The following is a 23,849-nucleotide window of genomic DNA, read 5'->3' as shown; positions in this document are numbered from 1 at the left end:
CAAAAAGATTACTCAAGAATTATTATTTTAAATGTATTATGAAATATTTGGAACTTTATGTTTAGATATTAGATCATATGTACATATATTATATTAAATATTATTATAAAATATAAAACTATAAAAAAATATAAAATTATAACAAAAATTTAAAAACAAAAAAATTGGTAAAAAAATATTTTGAAAAGTAGCACAATATTTGGTCATTCGGGATTATTAAGGTAAATAACCTGTTATTTAATCTAACTTGCAAGAAGATAATAGCGATGTGTCTAAAGTCTCAGTTTTTCGCAATTTATTTTATAAATTAATCCTCAGTCAATAACGATGCAAAGTAATAAAATAGTATATTAATTATTACTAATAATATTTCTTATATTATTATCGATTTTTAACTAAAGTTAAAGCGTGAATTTTAAAGTCTTTAAGTGTATGCGAGGTATTAAGGAAACGCGGTTACATTTAATTTGTACAGAACACGTAAATATAATCGATGCGTTTGTTGAAGATTGGTATATAACTGAACTAATTAATTTATGATATTAATGAGTCTCAGACGGATAAAATAAATTTAAATACTAGCGCGGGGACGGGAAGGGGAAAAAATAAAAACTATAAAGATTTAATGGTTGTCTGTGGTGGAACTGTATATACATACATTTTAGACTATTACGGTGGTACAGTTTTGAAAAATGCGCAATGGAATTTAATGGAAGATAAAAACGAAGGCAAGAGATGCTTAGAGAACGGGGGGAGAATTCGCAAAGTTTATTTTATAAATCGTGGTAAATAAAAGTTCCAGAAAATGATAAAGGTATCCAAACGTCGCACAAAATGCGTTACACTCTCAATAGAAAATTTACTCTGCTTACTCGATAAAGACAGATTCTTGTTCTTATTTAATTTATCATCAAACGCGAATGGTACATTGATTGTGATAATGGATACCTTAAGATACTCATAATTGCTCGCTTGATCAGAAAGGCATGCACGGCGAAAGCTCGTATCATGATTTATGTTTGGACCTTTTTACGAATCGGGAATATTATAAGAAGATACAAGATCATCATTTTTAGCTATAAAAAAAGGGCAAGAATCTATTCAAATAATATTAACGATTACTCTCTAATTGTATAACAGATAATATATTTATATTTAACGCAATATTATTAGTATTTTTAAATACTGAGATGACGCATCTAATTAATGTAATAAGTAGCATATAGAAAAGATATACTTTGATTCTCTAGCCGTTGTTACTATCTGCCTCATTCGCGGTTACAATTCGCGAACTGTACGGCTTGCTCTCAGGGTTGTTGTTGTTCTCTTTCTTTATTATTGTTTCTGCGAGATAATTCTTTTTTCTTCCTCCCTATCTTAAGTTCATCCACTCTTACCGAGTCATATGTATTTATTTTTTTGTCTTTTAAGCGGGCACTTACACGCTATTCATCAAGTATCCTGTAAAGAGGCCCTAGGTTCAATATTGAAACATCTTTTACGCGATGCTTTCGACAGTTCATTATCCCTGTTTAAATAGACTGAGGCATTTTATTTATGTTATGTTTTTTCTTTTTTTCTAGATCGTTTAAACAAATCTGAAAAAATCAACGTATCTAACATCTGAGACTTATTTTGTATAATATTGAAGACTTATTTTGTATAATAATTACGACTTTGAAAAACGAGGAAAAGTGCCTCAAATATTGTCACTTTCTTTTAATATTTAATTAATCTCTTATAAATTTCCATTAAAAATAAAAAATAAAATTATTCTATATGCTTTCACAAAAAGTAAACATAAATTACAAATCAGATTTGCATAATTTATGATGGCTGATGTAAGTGCATTGTCGATTATAAAAAAAAACCACATTCACACGTGCTGTCTTTTATGTTGCCTCGTTTTTCAAGTCGCAAAAATAAAAATTACTTTTTTTTTTACCAAAATGAACATTTATCTGTATATGCCTCTCTGTGTTTTTCATGCATTTCGATGATTTCGTGTTGATTCATTTTTTTACACGTATGATTAATAGCGAAATATAATATAAAATAAAAAGGATATAAATTATGAATAATACAGCCACTAAGTTAAGTCGTTGCTTTTTCTCTATTAACTTAATTAGATAATGCGCGTGGATTGATCTTGTTTATTCTATCATTAAATGCATAGCATGCGGTTAAGTTTTTGCAAGACACGTTAAGTATTTTGATATTTAAATAAATGTCCTTAAATATAATTCCCGGGGACGTCGCGAAATGTCTGTTTTAACGTTTAAGCGTATATATTTTAGCGTCCCGCACACTAAAGACTGGTCGTATAATTAAATATTACACTTAACTACTCTTATTATTCGTAATGTATTGTGAAAAAAAAAACACTTTTTATTGATACACATGAGTTTCTCCTGCCGTTTTTAACCATTAGTATATGTCTTACAATTAGTTGATAACATATGACGATGTGTAATCATTGGCTATTGCATTTTTATCAAGCGATTATTAACCCTTGAAATCGAGAACACCGCGCAATTCCTCTTCTTTATTATTTATAATAACGGTTGTATCATAAAATAAGTGAAACCATCAGATAGAAAGATATTTTTTTTTCAAAACTTCAAAAAAAAAAAAATCTATCGAGGAACGATAATTGAGAAAGAAGAAAGAATATATTAGCAATGAAGCTGTTATCAAATCTAAACTTTTTGTTATGTTATTTCGGGCGATTAATCGGCAAATAATTTTAACATTTGCTAAAAATTCGATCAAATTTTTATTAACTTTTTGTTTCTTTAATTATATTAAGATGTTTAGCGAGATCGGATAATAAAGAAGAGGTCGACGGTACATTGTACTCAGATGTGATAATCGCCCGTGCGTGTTGGGCGCGAGTATAAGGCAGTAAAAATAATAATTTCAAATGGAATTAATGTAAGAAAAATATAAATGTGTTACCCACACACAGATACACAGAAGATATTCTAAATTACGTTTATATAGAAGCAGTTAAGGTATTAAATTATAATTACAAAGTGATTTTCTCCTATGAGTCTGATAGAGCAAGGTAATCATTGTCTTAAACAAATATAAGTAATGCGAAAACACAATGTAGGAATTTAAACAAGTGAGTTTCATATAAGGAAAATTCTAAAATATATATTTATGTTAAGATTTGCACAGTGAGCAAAAGATATTTCAATGTTACGAGAGGAAAGAACAAGGAGGGAAGGATGGGTAGAGTCGATTAACGGGATAAGAAGATACATACAGATACATTTATCATATACACTATTCTTTTACACACACACAAACACACACACACATCAATCCGTAAATACACACAGTAAGAAGTGAGTATATCGGGAGAGTGATTAGCGATTTTTGATAAAGACCACGAGTGCATTAGCGAATTGGACAAATTAGCTAGAAGATGAAATAATTAAATAAAGTTCTATATAAAATTATTTTGATCATCAAATCTCGAAACATATGATCGAGAGATTAATGATTCTCAGATACTACTAGATCGTTATTTGAAAAAAAAGAAGCTAAAAAGGGGAAAATAATATAAAGTTGAATATTTTTAATTTGTTGAACGCGGAGGAAACATCAACGCTACCGTTTACTTCGCTCGAGAACGACCGAAAGGTTATTTCGATTTTAGTGGAATGGAAAATTCCTACAGTCGTTGAGATGCTTTAAAATAATATCTCGCACATGGTACGATGAGAGAATCGATCGATCTACTTTTATCATATTTTAGTGTGAAGTAATAAGGTAATAGACGTAAAGTTGGTAATGATTGTAACGATAATAAATGAAATTATTAATAACATGACCTGTATACTTGTAAACTTTTAGCATTGTATTGGTAAGGTCGTGTGTCCCCTTACGAGCTATAAACGTGAATAGAATAAAATAGAGAATAAAAGAAAAAAAAAACGAGAAAAATTTATGATAGTAAGTTTAGTAGTATCACAACACACTGTGCCGCATTTGGCTCTTTGCATATGCGATATGCGATTTTTTGGAAAAAAAATATGATGAGCATCTTATAATCGCTCATCTGGAATAATAAGAATATACTTGTTAAATGACATCTTTACGCTCGCGCGCTTTCGATCCGTCTTATTCCTAGTGCCGCAAATTTAATGTCTCTTTGTGTTGAGAAAGGATGTTCGATTATCCACTTTGCAACATAAATATTTATTACTTTAAAACGCAAAATACTTGGTATATTTTGTGAATAATGAATTAAACTATTATGAATAAAAATCGCTGGGTGCGAAAGCAGTAAATCTAGAAACATTTTGGATAAAGGAGATTTATGCTTGCAATATATGGTACATGGATATCGACGAAAAAAATATTTTATCGATATTTATCTATCAATCCATTTTGCTGCAGTATTAAATTATTCTTGACCAGCCTGTTGTGCTGCAGACATTATGGTAATAATTGTACCTCGTCTTTTGTGTGGAAAAAACTTGGCATATCTATAATACGCAAATATATAATTTTCCAGGTATTTTACTGATAAATTTATTATATGAAATAAAATATCTAATATATTCTCTGTATTTTTATAATGTTTAGTCGTAATTTCGGAGGAAAGTCTCAAGTCATGTAAATAATACTTTTTAGATCATTTCAATGTTTATATTTATACAATTAAATTTTAATTTATTAAAATTAAAATTATTAAATAAATCTTATTATCTAAATAAAAAATGTATTAAGATAATAAAATTTATTTAAGTTAAGAGTTTAAAATTTATTTATAATCGTTAAAAGTTATTAAAACTTATCAAAACGGTATTAAACAAAAAATCAATCTTTTTGTTTAAAAAGTTTTTTCATCTTGTTTTGTTTTTTTTCTTTTTGCATGCCAGGACTGCTAATTAGTTCTTGGCAACTTTATCTTGTATTTACCTTATTTTTTAACAAACATTATTGTGTAAAAATATTTAAAGAGAAAACTTTAATGTTCTTGAATGTTCCCGGAAGTTACTTTAACCGTTTTAAAACTTCTACAAATTTTTATGTTTATATTAAAATCAAATTTTTGTATTTAATTCGAACTAAAAGGTTTAATAATAATTGATTATAAGATTTTCATCAGATTTAAAATCGGACATCCTTTGAACAACACTTAGATGTACGTTCCAGGCCAAAGTGCATGGTCTCTATTTAAATCTTTTTTTTGCAAGAGAAAAGCCAAAAGAGCTACAAATTGAAAAACAGGATAGGATAAAAAGAGAGGTAGGAAGGATGTAGAAGCGAGAGAAAAATAAAAAAAGAAAAGAAAGAGAGAGAGAGAATGAGCGAGAGAGAGAGAGAGAGAGAGAAAGAGAGAGAGAGAGAGAGAACGAGAGAGAAAGAGAGAGAAAGAGAGAAAGAGTGAGGATTAAAAAAGATGAGAGATATTTAAAAGCATAATTTTTTCGTCGCACTTGTATTAATGATAACTATAATGATTCTGAATGCTGAATAATCAACATATAGAGATTATGTTGATAAGAACACTATTTACATGCTATACTCTATCATATATCTATATATATTCATTACGACATATGTGTATGTACACGCACTCGTATGTCAGTTCGTGTAAAATGTATACCTTTAAAAATATATGCGTATTTCGGTAGGGGTTATAAATATTTTTTTAAAGGTATGTACATTGTATGCACGACTATTTGTGCACGCGTATGTTCGACATACATATATACATGTATACATATGTATACCACACACAGTGCATACATATACATATATATATATATATATATATATATATATATATAATAATCTAAATACATAAACAGTCTCACCATACATATACCAAAATACATACATTGTCCTTTTCTTTTCGTTCGTTGAAAAGAAGAAATGTTATCGATGCTTGTTGTGTCGGAGTAATGTTGGTTGCAAGAATATTTCTCGTCAATCGTTGTAGAAGTAAGGTTTAGGCTATTCGACGACGTTTTAATACGATATTAGTTTTTTATTTCTCTCTGAAAAAGAGATGAATTAGAAATGAGTTAAAGAGAATCATAATTATGGAAATATACGAGATAGATGGGTGTATTTGAAATTGAGATTTTTAGTGAATGTGTGCGTAGGATAAAATGCGTATATAGGAAGGATACACAGATTATTAGAGGAAGAATTATCGATCTCTTGTTAGGGAAGTTGGATCCATCTGTCGTTTTTTTCTTTGCATCTTTATACAATGAATCACGTCCAAGATATTTCTTGCAACTGAGACTACTAAAGTTTGAGAAGGCACAGTAGAAGAAGGAGTAGAAGATGACGTATGATATTTGGAAGGAACAATTGATCGACAATTTGCCATTGTCTCTATTAGAAATAAAACATCATTTTTTTTAGCACCTCGCGATATTACTTGACACGTCACATTTGCGATCGCGTCGCGTAAACCGCGAAAAAGGGATTGGTGTGCGTGTGTATATAATATCCCAATCGATCTGTCAGGATGTATTCTAAGCAAAACTCGAAAGTAAATTCCTAAAACCAGTCGGAAAGTCTTAGTAACATGCAGTTAATCCGTTCTCTTAAGTAAGCCAGTCTCTAAGTCACTTGGGACCCGAAAAGAAACACTTTCTTGTTTAAGTACTAGTTAATTAATTAATAGTAACTCTTAGAGATATCACAGGGCCGAGTGGGAGTATCACGTATAACAACAATATTCGATTCCGTTTGAATGAATAAATAATTAAGTCTGGCACACACGCGCGTTTGCTTACGTAACATTGCCAGGACGTAACAATAGATCGATGTAAAGCATAAACTAAGTATAATTCGTAACTTGACTAATTGACGAAAAGAACTGACTGCGCGACGAGGGTTTCATATAATTAATGGATTTATATTTAATTAGACTTTGGTTATATACATATATACATATATACTTACATATATATGAACTTATATTCGAAGATAGAGATATGATACGTGTAAATTTTATTCTACGATACATAGAATATGTCAAAAATGCGCGATGATAGATCGAATAATGCATTTCACAGCTTAATAAGAGAAGGATAAACGAAAATTTGTGTGAATCAATAGTTCATCTTTCGTATAGAATGACATGGTTAATATTAGCTGGTACGTTCAATCTGTAATTAGATCGTTATGGGAACTTAATTAAGGAATAATAAATATATAAGAGCGGTTGCCTCGCCACAGGGGGACATTCGTGATTTGGAGAGAGATCACGATTATGACGAGGAAGCTGCATATCGGTAAATTGTCATCCTTTCTTGTTTCCTCAACGTAGTAGTTAGCGCAAGAGAAAATTCCGCTGACTTCACCGACACTTACTGACGCGACATCACTGACTTCTTGAAGTGTACGTCTCGATTTTGCCCTTTTTTCATTCTCCAGCCGGCTGTAGCTCCTTTATTTGCGTAAACGCCTCTCTTCCTTTTCCGCGTGTGTCTCTTCGTTCTCAATATCGATTCCGTATTTAGATTCAGAAAAGAAAGAAGAACTCGCTCTCTTTCTCTCCCCCGAAGATCGAGGTTCATCACAAATTGATACCATATCTCTTCTTTATACTAAAGTCCTTTGCGAGGACAAACTTGCTTCGGGACCACCTTTTGTCATCTTGCAGAAGATAATGCGTACAAATTTTAATTCCCTCTCATTCCTTTTCACAGAAGGCAGGGTGCGTCTCCTTTCAGTAGATTGTGCCAAGTATTTTCGAATAAAGGTTCTACGTATTAAAAATTTAAAACAATTAAAAGACCAATAAGAACCATGCGTAGAGATCGTGCTCGCAATATAAAATTAAAGAGAATAATACATTAAAGTAACGAATGAATTATAAAGTTGAATATAAATTTAATTATCTGACGTTTCGGTCCCACTTCGGGCAATCTTCAGAGATTCCAATGCCATAAAATAAAATGAAAACTCGTGTGTTTAAAGACTGCATCCGTAGTATCCTACAGGTTAGTATAATTGTTTTCAATTTTAATTAAAGCCATGAAATTTTGGAATCCCGTCTCATTTTGAGAAAATATTTAAAAATCCTTGGAAATTTTTTTCCACAAATTATTAATAACAATTTAATTAGCCTTAGCTCTTATTGCCTTTTATATGTATATTAATCCTTGGAAATATCCTTTTATCGATTTTGTTAGAATTTTAGACCATTTTTTCCAACCATTTTAAACCATTTAGACCATTTAGACCATTGCGTGCACGACCTCTACGCATGGTTTTTATTGGCCTTTTAATTGTTTTATATTTTTAATTAAGGAACTACTACTAATGGCTAATTAAATGACCAATCACGATCATGTGTGCGAACAAGAAATCTATATTCATACAATGGTTGGCAACTCTTTTTAATCTTTAATATCAGTATATTTTAATATATTAATGTATAGATGTTCTTTAAAATAAATTCTATACGCACAATACATATTTATTCTAATGTTATTATAAAATATTTTTGCAAATTTTTTGTTTTATTTAATGTTACAGATAAACAGAAACTTTAGATACACACATTTGAGCCATTTTTTTTGAGGAATTGTTGATCCAAAACTGCGAAATTGCAGGTGAACTTGTACTCGTATGATGAAAGGTATCATAAAATATTTGTCAGAAATGTAGCAAACCTGTGCATTAAATATCATTTCGTATGTAAGATTTAAACGAGCCAAAATGTCGATGTTACTGCGTAAATACGTTTTATTATTTAAATCATTATATTATTAGAATTTCAGTCATTTATTTTAGATTTTGTAGTATCCTAAATTTTATGAAACGTTTTTGGCAAATATTTTCAATTATTTGAATACAATTTTTTATTGTTTATGCACATTTTGATACGTATTAGTCTTGTTTACATTGACGTGGCTTTTAAATCAACGAGCTATCAATTTGTAATGCAAATATATATCTTTTATTTTTATTATTTATGAATAAATTGACTTATTTTTGTAAATGTGGGTATTTTTTTAAATTACTTTTTAGTTTTAATTCGTAGTAATACAATAGCGTTGCCGACCATTCATCTAGCTCGCTGATATGTCGAACCTTTTGCATTTAACGAAAAATTCTTTACACTTGTGATTCGGACGCGACGCAAATGTGACATTCGAAAAAAAAAAAAATCGAAATATACACACATACATCGTCTTCGTAGACGCTTTTAAGGTGGCGCATATTATATGTATGTAAAGATTTATATACATACAAGCAACGCTTGGAGAACTTTTACTGATTAGGATATCGCGTTTTCTCCTATTATATTGGTGGGATCGTACACATCATTTACTAAGCAAACAATGGCGGATACATTAAGCCGAACTACACTGACAATGAGTATGAATAGTATTTACGAAATCTGTACGCGCAACTAATTAGATGACTGTTCGTATTTTAACGAGGTAATATTTAATGTTTGATGTTTTCATCCATCACACACACATACACACACACACGCATCACTATACGCGTGTGCGTAAATACATATAGATAAATAATCACAGTGGAGATAACTGTGTTATATATCGATTGAGACCCAGCGAGCCTAGGGTCGGTTGGTGGTTGGAACGCATTTTCGGACATCGTGTAGTGCGCCTTGCGTTCGCTTCTTTTTGCTTGTGAAAATTTCGTTTGTCCAAATTTTCCTCATTCCGAGAAAGCCAGTTCGAGAAATTCATGAAATAGGAGAATAGTCAGGTGGTCGATATCAAAACGGTTCACATTGCAATCTTGGGCTTTTAATTATCCACTACATGTGTAACAAAATAATGATTGAATTGCGAGATAGAAAGTCTATATACAATTTGCTCATTCCAGAATTTCGGTTTCATCGAGACGGAAGAAGAAACTAAAAAAATTCCGATCGTTCTCGTAAAGCCGAAACTATACTATTAGCTCTTAATTTTTGCGTTTTAATACAGAGCATATTACGCCTAGAGTTATTTAGTTTAACGCATTATTTCGCCGAGTAAAATACGTCCAACGACCACTGCCCTTCGTGGAGACACAAGAGCGGTGGCCCTTTTCGTGTCTGGTGCTTCTTTTTTGATCGGGACTAGCCAGGAGGGTCATCGCGAAGCATAATATGACAAGTAGTCAGCGTATTTTATCGAGCTGAATAAGAGAAGAAAAACAAATCATTAATAACAATCATGCGTTTTGCTGTTTCTCCTTGCGAGTCGCGTGCTCGCACGCTTCAACTCGATTTGGAAATATTGCCGTGACACTTAGGCTTAGGATAAAAAAAAACGGACAAAACAAAATCTTATTAAAAGATAAAAGAAGTGTCAAAGAGAGTACTGCTACAATTATCACTAATTAACTATTAACTATTAACGCGTTAGTATCACTTAAAATGAGAGAGGACTACAGGATAAGAGAGAAAGAGCGAGATAAATAGAGAAAACTGTACTGATGTTATTAATTTCTATTTGTAATTAATTAATTAATTAATTAATTGTCACCAGCCATGGCTTTACTATTTGCTTAATAAAATACTATATTGACAGCTTCTTGAGGCTACGGAATATTGAGGCGCGTGCGACGGAGCGAGGGTAGCTTAGATTTAATAAAGTGGGCGTGATTAAACGTAACTAGGCTCGATCGATGGGAGTGAGAAATTAATTGGTATCGTTATATCGCTGTAAGAATCCTGCGCAGCCGAATGTTGCGTGCGGGTATCGAGTGTGAGAACGAAAGATCGGCGCGGCAAAGATTTCGGACTCGGTTAGGTAGATAAATAGACGTATATAAGACGAATCTGGAATAAGACTGGGAATTAATTAAATCACAATCCTCGGAATAATTAATTAGGGAAGCTGGCTGTAAGGTCACAAACGACTGTTCGCGTTTATTGTTATTAATAGTTAATGGGCTATCTCTAATGTCTTACGGTCTAGTTTACTCGATAAATGGACAAAAAAGGAAGTTGTTTAAATAAAACTCGTTACCTCCGCCTAAGGATGATAGCTGTTACGAAAAAGCAATCGTAAGGTTAACTGGGTAAGGCCGAAATCATGTTAAAATAATAACGAGGATAGAAAGTACACACCGAAAGTGCTACACACACATCTCTTTTTTTCGAACGATGTAACGCGAGATAATTACGGAAAGTGAAAGACAGAGAGAAGGGATATAATTGTAAAGAAAATCTACCCCTTTTTCTCAATCATCGATCGATCAATTTATTTAATTATATTACCTTCTTCTCGAGTGCGGTTCTCGACATTGCATCACATTACGATCGATGACGGCTTTAAATATATTTAGCTGGCAAATGTTGGAATAAATCAATCTTTTCAAGCACTTAAAGCAAATACTATAAAAAAAAAAATAAAAAAATAAATAATAAATTGCTCTAGCTACGCGTGAAACAAAGTGAAACCGCTTATTTTCATTCTCTCATATACCGATCAGAAAACGTTATTTCGATATTTGCATGGGCTCTTTTTGAAATCGTGTCTTAAAATCGGCGACGTTAGACGTCGCGATCAGGGATGACAGAAGAAGACAGATGGGATGAAAGATGAATGAATGTGGAAACTTGGGCGAGACGTCATAGGGGTAAATCGATATAATTATTGATTAAGGGATAAGTTGTGTACAAATGTATTATAAATTAACGATTATATATCTCAGAGTACCTTAACGCAGAAAGGAAAAAAAATAATTAATGAAACTCACTTGACTCGTTTTAATTATCATAAACACAATATTATATATATAGAGACCCGTCGTCCCGCTTCTTTCGACAGCGTGGACGAGGGAGAGTACGGCGCATAGGGTCAAAATAATTAAGGTATCGATTATTATCTAATTAATTAATTAAACTTGTAACTTTCGAAATAAGGCCGTTGTAGACAAGTATTAAAATAGGAAAAAGTGAAATATTTTTAATGAAACAACAAATGCCAACCATTGTGTTCTCGTGAGAATCATAATTATTCCGTAATTCTTAAGTAAAACAAAAAAGAAAAGCGTATCTAAGTCGTTGATTATATAAGTCGTTGTAATTTCATTTTTTTGTTAGAGAGCAAGATGACGGGAGAAAGTAAAGTGGGATATATGATAAATCACAGGCAGAATGAAACGCGAATGAAACAAATACTTGTGCAAGTGAAGCAGAAGAATGTGAGTGATTGATGAGATTTTAATGATTATGAATTGATAAGTGTGATGATTGAGTGACTGATGACGTGCGGTGGATCGAAGGAATCGAATAAATTCGTCTTTTTTTTCAATGAATCTTTTGACACCAAAATTTATTAAAGAATTAATAAATAAAATAATTAATTAATATTGTTTTATTTGTCGATTATCTCTTGCTAAAAAAGGCATGTTATTTATTCTCGAATATCTCGAAGTATCTTTGTCTTTAATCCGCGATGCCGATTGGTTTCGTCATAGTGTTTACTTCGTGAGCGGCTGTCATTGCATATTTTGACAGTTGTATGTATCGAGGGGTTATAGTGTAGTGACAGTATATGACACGCTGGAGGTGGTCGAGGAGTGTGTGTATCTGGGACACATTCTCAAACAAAGGAAAGAAAACCAGACTGCAGAAATCACCAGAAGAGTGGGATTGTCGTGGGCAGCTTTTGGTAAACTGAGTCACGTTCTCAAAAACAGAAAAATCCCGAACCTTAAATGAAAAGTGTTCGAGGCATGCATACTCGCCGTAATGACCTACGGTATGGAGACTGCTACAATAACAAAGAGCAGTGCTGGCCGCCTGAGAACATGTCAGAGAGCAATGGAAAGGTCTATGTTGGGGATTAGCCTACTAGATCGAATAAAAAACGAGGAGATCCGCGAGAATATTGGAGTTACAGACGTTCTCGAGCAAATAGCAAAGTTAAAATGGCGCTGGACGGGACATATCGCGAGGCAAAACAACAGCCGATGGACGAAGCGAATAATGCAGTGGAGACCGAGGATGACAAAGAGAAGCATAGGGAGACCCCAATTGCGGTGGGTGGACGACATCCGCAGAGTGGCAGGGAGGAACTGGCTAATGGCAGCCAATGACAGACAACAGTGGAAGATTATGGAAGAGGCCTACGTTTAGGAGTGGACGAAAATGGGCTGAGGAAGAAGAAGACAGTATACAATGTATATTAAAGGATTTGATGTATTTAATAATTAAAATCTGATGAATAAGTGTTTATTAATTTTGCGATTGAGTGGTTTTGATTACAGTTTTTCAGTTTCTTAGAAAATGAAATAGAAATTCGGTAAATTAAAATTATGTATATATGTATAAAAGTATGTATATATAGAAATTTAGTTAATTTAGATTTTTAGATTATGTACATATTTCCATTATAAGATACAATACCGAATTTGAAATCAATATTTACTAATATTACAGAACATCTATGTTAAATATAACAACAAAGAAAATCGATAACTGTAATACTGACAACAAGATTTTGAAGGAGATGATTGAAAATTTAAATAATAATATAGAAATAATGAATGATACAAACACAAAATCGATATGTACGATTAGCAATAATATTAATACTGAAGAGATAATATTAATACAGTTATATTCCAAAAGAAGTTTATAAAACGCTTGATACTAATTTAATGAAACTTGTAGAAAGAGATGGAAAGTACAATTCTGGAATTCAGTCATGTCAAATTTAATGTCAAGACATAATAAAAATTTCATAAATTAAAATTATGTCAGTGCATAATAGAAATTCGATGAATTAAAATTACGTCAAGACATAATAATAATTCAAGAATTTTTATTCCGTATTGTCATTCATTAAAATGGTTAGCGAAGTGGAAACTCAACCGGATCATACAAGAGACGCATGATTCCTTCGAGGATGCCTGCGCAGTCAAAGATCTAGTGTTACTATATGTGCAGGAAAATAAAATCACATATGACGTAGTGTACAAACAACCTGGCGAATGTTGGAACATTGGAATGGAAAATACTCTTTTTAACACCTAAATTCGCATAAAGAGGAAGAACCTCTACGAAAGATCATATCATGTGATCTAATTAAAAATTAATAAAAAATAATGAAGAGCGACTCTCGAAATTGCGCGATGATTAATAACATAATATATCCGTCCCAGAAAACCGCCATTGCAAAAGAAAAAGATGACAACAATGATAGCGGTTACATAACCGATAGTTCTTTCGAAGACGAGCAGGAGAATTTGTCGGAAAAAAAACAAGCGGACGTGTACCAGATGCCAAATGATATATTATGTCGACGAGACTGGCGAGTACTTGAAGAAGGACTGTTGCTCTTATCATTGGGGCAAATTGCATGACAGAAGATACAACGAAGAACAATACTGGACATGCTGTAACAAATTGAAATTGTCATTGGGCTGCACGAAGGCGAACGGACATGTGTGGAACGGCTTTACGAAACCTGGAATAAACGGACCCTTCGCGGGTTACGTATATACCGAATCGTCTAAAGATAAACAGAATCACACCGTCTATGCTCTGGATTGCGAGATGTGCTACACGCGACATGGTTTCGAGCTCATCAAAGTCACCGTTGTAAATTTGTGTGGCAAAATAGTATACAACAAGTTCGTCAAGCCGAGCAGCGAAATCATCGATTACAATACTCGATTCAGCGGCATTACGGAACAGGATTTGTTGAATGTCACCACGACCTTCGAAGATGTTCAGAAAGAACTGAAGACCATAATCTACGCTGAGACGATTATATTCGGTCATAATCTAGGCAGCGACTTCAGAATGCTGCGCTTGTTCCACGATAAAATCATCGATACTTCCGTGCTGTTCCCACATAGTAAACCGTTTCCGTATTGTCATTCATTAAAATGGTTAGCGAAGTGGAAACTCAACCGGATCATACAAGAGACGCATGATTCCTTCGAGGATGCCTGCGCAGTCAAAGATCTAGTGTTACTATATGTGCAGGAAAATAAAATCACATATGACGTAGTGTACAAACAACCTGGCGAATGTTGGAACATTGGAATGGAAAATACTCTTTTTAACACCTAAATTCGCATAAAGAGGAAGAACTTCTATGAAAGATCATATCATGTGATCTAATTAAAAATTAATAAAAAATAATGAAGAGCGCGTAACAGCATTAATTTGTATGAGATAAAGATGAATGTAGGAACGCGCGCTACATTCTTATAAAGTCTGAACGCAATTTCAGTAAGAACGAAAGCAATGGTCTCAATATTGGCAGCGCATCATTACCAGGAATCAGCGGGAATGATTCAACTTCTAGCGCCGAAACATATTAAAGTAAAATTACAAAGTGTCGAGACATAATAAAACTTCGATGAATTACTATTACCTCGAGACATAATAAAAATTCGATGAATTAAAATTATGTCGAGAGATAATAAAAATTCGATGAATTAAAATTATGTCGAGACTTAATAACAATTCGATGAATTAAAATTATGTCGAAACATAATAATAATTCAATAATTTTTATTATGTCGAGACATAATATAATTTTAATAAATTAAAATTATATCGAAACATAATAAAATTCGATGATAAGTTAATAATTGAAGATCTTTCGCTTGCTAGTTTGAGATAAATAATGCATAAATTAAGACTTTTGAGAAATAGTATGAAAAAAAAGACGAATAAATCCAATTTCTCGAACAGAAAAGTCGGTGTGGAAGAATCAATATTGTGAGAAAGAGCGAGCAAAAGGGCTGTATGATTGCACGAATGATTACGAGACGACGAGTCAGCATAAGCGTAAATATTCGACATTGACAACCAAACGACAGACACACACATATATATATATATATATATATATACCTACACACACTGAGAGAGACGTTCATACACACACTTTCTAGTAATACAGGAGCATAGATTGTACGGGGTACAAGTTGACGCGCGATCACGCGCGTCGAAATCAGGTTTAAGGTTTGCCAAATCTTACTAAGTAAAAAAAACCACGCGAAACAGAGTAAAGTTTATTAAGCTGCATTACGTATAGTATGTAGGAAGTATTTGCATTAAAGGAAAAAAAACATAGCTAAAAACCGTTAGTGCTTATTAAAACGAAGATGTGATGAAGAGTGCCGGTGCAATATTTCCAAATCGACGTCCCTCGAACCTGCCGTTCGTTCGGAAGATCGAACGAAAGAGAGAAAAGAAAAAATTGCGGTCACAAATCAAACAAAATAAAAAAAAAGAGAGATCCTCGATCATTAGTGCATTTCCCGCGCGTTTTTGTGTCTCTATTTTTCTTTTCGCCACATATCTTTTTGTCGATGCAACATTTTGTAGGTTCGTAGAGGGCATGTGTGCGTGACGTGTCAGTCGTCAAGAGAGGTCAAGGAACGGTCGTTGAATCGAACTCGACTGTGTGCCAGGACATTAGGCATCCTGCGTGTAGACAAGAACATGGCGAGAGCGAGAGAGCGGAGGAGGAGATGGAGGCGGATTGACGGAGAGGGAGGATAATTGCCGGTGTAATTAAAAAGTAATTAACGATCGTTATCTAATTTTAGCGATGTTATCTCTGACTCGGTGAACGAGGGGGAGACCGCGAAGGATAGATGTGGACGAACGACAAACGGAGGGAGGATTTTTCGAGAATTTTAAAAAATTTTAATACACTGAAAAAATATTTGTGTAAAATTACGTAAATATCCTGGCTTTTTTCTGACCCAGCACAATCATGCAATATTTGCTACTCGTATGGAAGATTACAGATTATATGTAATTTCATATGAAAAGTATTTTCAAGAATAAAAATATTCTACTACGAACATGGAATTACACATAGGAAATGCTACTAATGTATAAATGCCAAATGCTATAAAATAATGTTTTGAATAAAATAGATAAATGCTTATAAATTAAGTTCTTATAAAGTAAAAATATTAAATTTAAAATTACCAATGATTTTTACATAAAAATAGTAATTTTACCTTCGTATATGCATTTCAAGGGTGCATATATTATATGTATATGTGTACACATCAGTACAATTAATGACACAGACATTTAAGTCTATTCTTGTTTTGCGTGAGTAAACGGGTGAATCAAAAGTCATTATTACAGATCTGTATTTTGTTGCAAACACCATGTTTACTTTTTTCCTTATAATTAAAATACCTTTTTGTTTGGAGTCCCCAAAAGCTTTTGCCAGAGACTTTATCCTTCCTTTATTTCATTAAACTTAATACATTAGATCTTGAAAAATCTAAAACGCAACACGTGAGCAGACGGTACACTTTAACGAAACACTTGACCTATATAAGTTTTTATACTTATAATTTCGTGTGGGGGTGGGGGAGGTTTGTTCGAGTTTGCGTTTCACTATACTAGATATTCGTTTTGACAACTTATTTTTCTCCTCAATTCCTACTACTGGGATCTGGGTGGATTTGAACCTGCGTTAAAACGCCCCCCCTTTTTTTTTTTTCGGTGTTTCTTTCAAAATCTGGAATAAAAATAATTACAGTGAAAATTTAGTAATTTTTCCAGTTTTGGACAAGTAATTTCCATGTAAAAGTACATGGAACTAATTGTTTGAATGTAATTTTTTCAGTGTATAAAAAAATTCTCATATACGTCATCATAATCGGAGTGACATAAGATATCGTAGACGTATGAGCGTAAAAATATCGAGCGCGGGTGACTTAACTGGGATTGTGTAATGGAAAGAATACATTACGTGATATATAATAATAATAAAAAAATCGGAGTGAAAACGAGTTATTAAGAATTGCGTATCAAAACAGATCGGACACGAGCAGGAATTTGAAACGTCGAGAGGGAGAAGTGTCGACGTCAGTTATGAAACAGGTACTTCAAAAGTGGATCACGTTGATGATTGGTGTAGATTAGACTCGAGTTAGAGGTAAAAGGATCGAGGAGAATATTTGGAAGAGACTTGAAGATCGAATAGATGTAAAAGTGTGAATCAAAGTTAGGAACGCGTATTTGAGGAAAAGATGTGCGAGAAAAACATGTGTGCATTCGTGTCTTTTTACAGCGATCTTTGATGTAGTTTCGACTTCGATGTAATTAATCCATTAAAGGTGATAGGATCATTTCAGAGAAGGAGAAGATCGATGTCGACTCGTTCCGCAGATTTCCTCTCGTTGTTTCCCCTTGTTTTTGACACATACCGATACATAATACATATACTTGCCGAGGAGAGTTAAGAAACAAGTCAAATCACTCGCGAATTGTTCGATATTTTTATCCATCTGCAATTGATTGTCGATCAAGTATAAGAAATATGTAAGAATCTTCTTTCGATATAAGAAATATATTTTACGACGTAATATATATTTCTTAGATCCAATTAATTTACGTACTCGTAATTGAGGGAATAACACGCAACAATTCGTGAGTAACTTGTTTTTTAATGTTTTTTTTTCGGTAAATAAGTACAAACAAACACACATACAATACATGCCAAGTCTCATTACGTAGATAGATACAAATACATGTTTTTATCACACGCTATACATCATACGAGTACGTCATACACCATAAGCTCTTACTTCCTCCTCCCACTCTCGACGAGACATAAAATAACAGTACTATTATGATAGTTACTGTATACTACTTATTATTATAATATTATATATACTTATACTTATTACTATTACGAACTATTACAACTACTACTTATATTATTATTATGATTATTACTGCTATTATTATTACTATTATTATTATTATCATTGAGTACACACACATATAAATATATATATAAATATATTAATATACTTAATGGTGTTTCTAGTAGAATAATTGATTAATTGATACTTAAGATATATTAATAATATTAATATAATATTATATATATATATATATAAATATATATACATATATAATGATGATAAGTTGATATGCTGATTACTATGATATAATATAGAGAAAAGAATGGATCATTATTCGTAAAAATACACACTGGTATAGATTATGAGGAATGATTAAATAGAAAATAATATTGATGAAAAAAAGAGTTTTATCAATTGCATATTATCAATCGAATTACTTTCGATCCCTTCACTTAAATTATAGATTGTATCTCTTACGTAATTACTTATAGTTTATTATTTTCCTATCATGCGCTTGAAAGACTTAAAACACTGCACGGCATAAATATTTTTCTTTTCAGTGGCGATTATATCATATATTAGAATATATTTAGGAGTTGTATAATCGCGGGATGTGTGTGAAATCTTCTTTCTTAAGCATCTTTTTTTCAAATAAGAAAAATATATTAATGTGCGAATGACAGCAAGCATGAGAGAGCGCGGGAGAAAAGAGATTACATGAGTTTGCTTAGATTCTTGATCTTGCAATCATGATGCGATCGACACCGATATGCGAGGTGACCTTCTACTTTCTTTTTGTCGCTTCTGTTTTGCAATTACCTCATGCATTGCGATTTCCACCGTGCATACGTGATCGTGGGCGCAAACGAGAAATGTCACTCATATGTATGTGTGTGTGTATATATATATATATATATTACACAAATATATATATATATTTGTATATATATAATATATATATATATATACAAATTTAAATTCTCTTGGAGGATATCGCTTTTTTGATATCTTCCGCACAATATATATATATATATATATTGTGCGGAAGATATCAAAAAAGCGATATCCTCCAAGAGAATTTAAATTTGACACTAATTTTTTAGAGCACGTGTTTTTTTTTACTTGAAAAACATTTTCTGCATACCGCAACAATTTTCGTATGCACGGCGTTTCTATCATTAACGAGAACAAAATTATAGAGAGGTGGTCCACTGTTAAAAAAAAAAAAAGATTTTAATTGAATGAATTTTTTTGGGGGGAGGGGAATTTTTGTTGATATCGATATTTAGAACGTATCCGAAACGGTGGAGAGAAGTTTTAAATTGGTGCAGTGTTTTATGCGCGTCCCATACTATATCCCGCCATGTTTTTTCGAATCTGAGACGTGCAATTTTATAATGAGAATAGCTCTCATATTGTAAATATATAATCTAACTTAACGAGAATTTCTTTCGCGTTTTTTTAAATTGCAATGATGTCTTTTGCATTTTTTTTTTTTAGATTGCAGAAAGTCTCAATTTCGAGTTGGCTTGGTATTGACATGTATATTGGCATGTGTATGTCAGTACATTTTTATATTTATGTGTTTAAAGATAAATAATTTACATAATTAATTTACACACATAATACTTAAAGTTACGTAAATGAAATAGTTTTTAGTTTTTTATAACTCCGTAATATAAAGATAGTTTGTATCATTTTAATCTTTAGTGCTGATCATAAATCGAAGCTTAATCTCTAAGTATATCGTAAAACTTAACCCATTAACCGGGCAGGCAATTAAAACATTTATCTGACATCCGTAATTTTAATATATATGTAATTTTCATACATTAGAATAGTATAGTTTCATATATTAGTATAGATATAATTTATACGTATATGTAAATGACCGTCTCAAGGCCGTCTAACAATGAATCGATATCAAAATGGCACGAAGATAATTTTAGTTGAATATAATCAGAATAAATTTTTCGATAATACAATCTATGTATTATCTAAAAATTTATAATCCATAAGAGTTATTAATTTAATATAATGACAATCTATTATATTATCGTGTGTGGTGCTTTTAAATTACCTTCGCGTCATAATATATACTTAATTGATAATATATAATTATATTTAAATAATAATTTTAGATAAGAACTTAGACTAATAACGAATATATAATATAATATATAGTATAGTGGTAATGTTATGCAAACAAAACTCGGTTAAAGGGTTAAATTAGGAGCTTCGAGAGACTTCGTGTTCAGCTACTTAGTAAGGAGTAAGACCGTTCTCAAAGAGAAAAACGAATCTCTCTCCCCTTTAATTCCTTTCTTCTCATCTCGTACTATCCTTGACTGTTGCGAATCTTACTCGGTGCTTCTCGAGAGAAAGTGGCACTCGAGAAAAACGATGAAACGAGCTTTAACGATCTCTCCTTTCTTTTTCTCCCGCAGACGTCCTCCCGATCCCCAAATTCAAAAATGTCGAAACCGGAAGTCCGACCTTCATACCTAACGGAGACGCCGCCCCGGGTCCTCAACGATTCTCCTTGACCCAACACACGAATTACCATCCCTATAGACGCTAAAAAACACCGATGTCGTCCGAACGGCCGAGAAAAACAGAAACGAGAGAGAGAGAGAGAGAGAGATAGAGAGAGAGATCAGTTTCATAAGTGCGCGAATGGACGAGAGTGACAGAGAGCGAGAGAATGGATGCAAATAACTTGCTTGTAACTTCCGGCCGGAATCTCTACACGGGTATTACATATATATAGATATATCTGTAGTTTGGATTATATATTACCATTTGTTAATTTTATAATACGGTGACTTTTTGGAGCTCGTTTCCAGCAATCGAAAGATTAGCGCGCAGTAAGATTATTAAATAAGAATTATGAAAATTAGTTTGGAATGAATGCGCTCGCGCGGTTTATACAGTAAGATTAGCTAAGCCACCGTATCCAATGTTAGCTGTACGATTTCATTATTAAGCTAACATTAAATTTTATCACTTAATCTTTAGAGTGTAGTAGCTTTTTGTAGTAAGTCCTAAAATATGTCTCGCTTTTTTTTTATGGATATATACATACATGTGTTAGCTTTAATCGCGATAATGTCTCTATAAATGTTTTAAGGAATTAACAGTTAAAAATAATATAAGTCATTGAAAAAGATAAAAACACAAGATATATCCATTTAACGCTTTTCAATTGCAAATATTGCAAGTTAGCAATTCTACGACTAATATATCGTGAATATATTTATTTTGATATTTGACGAAAGAAAATTAAAAAACTCGATTTGTTACATCATTATTTTTATTATTCTCTCTATATATTAATATATAAATAATATAATTTAAATTCTTTATTTTCCTGTCAGAAATAGATAGAACGTCACAAATGATCCATTGAATGAGAAATTATTAAAGATAATTTTGATTGCTCTTATCAGATCACTGAATTAATTCAAGAAGGTAACGTTCTTTCGATGAGTGTCAATGATCTTTAATCGATAGATATTCTCGCGTAGATCCGAAGATGTCGTCTTTAATACAGGTGAAATTGAGTTGGAAAGCGTTAAAGGGAAATCGATAAATCGTCGACGTGATGGTGCTCCGGTTTTGTGTCTGCGCCTCGCTGTGAACGGATGTAAGGTCAGTGCGACCCCGTTGACCCGCTTTTCGGACGTCCCTTTTTTTGCAAATTAATCACGAACTCTCGCGACTCGAAATTCGTTCGAATGCCCTATATGAGTCAACCGCTGTGATGCGCACTCGGATCTCTCGAACCCGGCAAGAAGATGTATGCAAAGCTTCTTTCGAGACCCTAGATCGGTGAGATTAGTCTGTTTGCTCTCGAATTCAAATTAATCCCCGCAAAATTCTGTCCATCTATCCGTCCATTCATCCATCTGTCCTTCCTGTGACCCGGATCGTTTCACGAGATACATATCCTATACATAATATACTACCACGACTATATTTTTTGCCTGCTTCCCTCTGATTTCACTTTAATTCGTCCCGGATAAATACGCTTTCATGATTTCCTGCCAGTTTCTTTTCGTTTCTGTGTTCTTGTTTTGCTTTCTTTTACTGTTCTTTCTTTCTTTTTTTTCACGTGCATATGATTGTAGAAGAGTGATATTAGAGTATATTCCACTATATAAATTTTTTTAAGTACTTATAAATACAAGAAAATATATCTAATGAAAGGAAGGAAATACGCGTTAATCTTTTTTTGTTTGCACATTTTTTTATTCTTTCTTACTTTTGTTTCGAACGAATAATTTCTGGCATTAGAAAAAATCTATTATGAAAATTGATTTGTAAATTCGAGGCATTTCAATTTATAAAATATGATTTTTGTATATTGAAATTTTTTTTAAGCTAGTTTTTTTCTCATATTTTAATTTCGAAAGAACACATAGAAAATATATTTTTCATCTAACTTATTTATATCGTGGATCATACTTTTTACCCATAAGTAAAGGGGAACGTGCTAATTAAGAGCCAAACAACGCGGTAAACAATGCGCAAATTATTTTTTTTTTATTAAATATTGTACGTTTCGGTCTCAATTTCGATCACATTATCAATAATTGTCAAATATAGATAAAACTAAATCTTATCAAATGTAGATTTTATAGATTATTTCAAATTTTTTGTACAAATATAATACGGAATATATATTAAATTTTGTTAATGTAAAAATACATACGATAAAATAGATTGAATCATGCATGGTCTATCTGTGAATCTCAATAATTCTCACATTAAAGAAACTTATTGAGCTTCCTTTTTCTAGCTATTAAGGAAGAGATTACATTTTGTTGATTTTAATTAATTGTGCGGAAAATCTTGTAAAATGTTTAAACTGGATTTGAGTTCACAATCTGTGCTTTATAAGATTTATTTTTATTTATATTTGACAGTTGTTGATATTGGGACCGAAACATAAAAGTGCAATAAAATACTTGATAAGAAAAATTAATTTGCGTGCTGTTTATCGTGCTTGGCTCTTAATTAGTTGACTTCCCTCTATTTGTGGATATTCAGAGCCTTCTACTTCAGTTTTCATACTTTTTAGTTGTTTATTAAGTTATCAGTTTCACTATTATTCCATCTATTTAATTTTTTAAAATAATATTGACTTAAATTTATTGATTAAAATTGTCTTTATAATTACAATATGCTGTTATTTATAAAATGACATGCATTTATATCAAGCGATAAATTGTCTCGAA

General features: G+C 32.2%; 2 protein-coding genes across 7 annotated transcripts in view; both read left to right on the top strand.

Annotated features, from left to right (window-relative positions):
- Hrb27C (Heterogeneous nuclear ribonucleoprotein at 27C) overlaps window positions 1-23,849 on the top strand; it is a 42,702-nt gene that overhangs the window by 15,324 nt on the left and 3,529 nt on the right. Inside the window, exon 8 of one of the 6 annotated variants that reach the window (XM_085479845.1) lies at window positions 20,110-21,626. The exons of 3 other annotated variants lie outside the window; for them this stretch is intronic. In XM_085479845.1, coding sequence (XP_085335971.1) covers window positions 20,110-20,222 — 113 coding nt within the window. In that variant the 3' untranslated portion in view covers window positions 20,223-21,626. Of the gene's footprint in view, window positions 1-1,583; window positions 5,654-8,523; window positions 8,960-20,109; window positions 21,627-23,849 lie in introns of those variants that run through there. 2 more of the 6 variants (XM_085479848.1, XM_085479847.1) reach the window with 2 other exon arrangements.
- On the top strand, window positions 13,328-19,028 carry prage (RNA exonuclease prage). The gene has a single exon (XM_085479850.1). The coding sequence runs from the start codon at window positions 14,252-14,254 to the stop codon at window positions 15,041-15,043; it is 792 nt and encodes a 263-aa protein (XP_085335976.1). The 5' UTR covers window positions 13,328-14,251; the 3' UTR covers window positions 15,044-19,028.

The sequence above is a fragment of the Nylanderia fulva genome, unplaced genomic scaffold (assembly GCF_048542155.1).
Source record: "Nylanderia fulva isolate GAGA-0341 unplaced genomic scaffold, ASM4854215v1 Scaffold13, whole genome shotgun sequence".
Taxonomy (NCBI): domain Eukaryota; kingdom Metazoa; phylum Arthropoda; class Insecta; order Hymenoptera; family Formicidae; genus Nylanderia; species Nylanderia fulva.
Note: the sequence above shows the minus strand (reverse complement) of the source record. Positions and strands in the feature narration are given on the sequence as shown.

Bases quoted from the DNA above. Each gene is read 5' to 3' on its own strand.
- prage (XM_085479850.1), top strand. From the start codon at position 14,252: ATGATATATTATGTCGACGAGACTGGCGAGTACTTGAAGAAGGACTGT.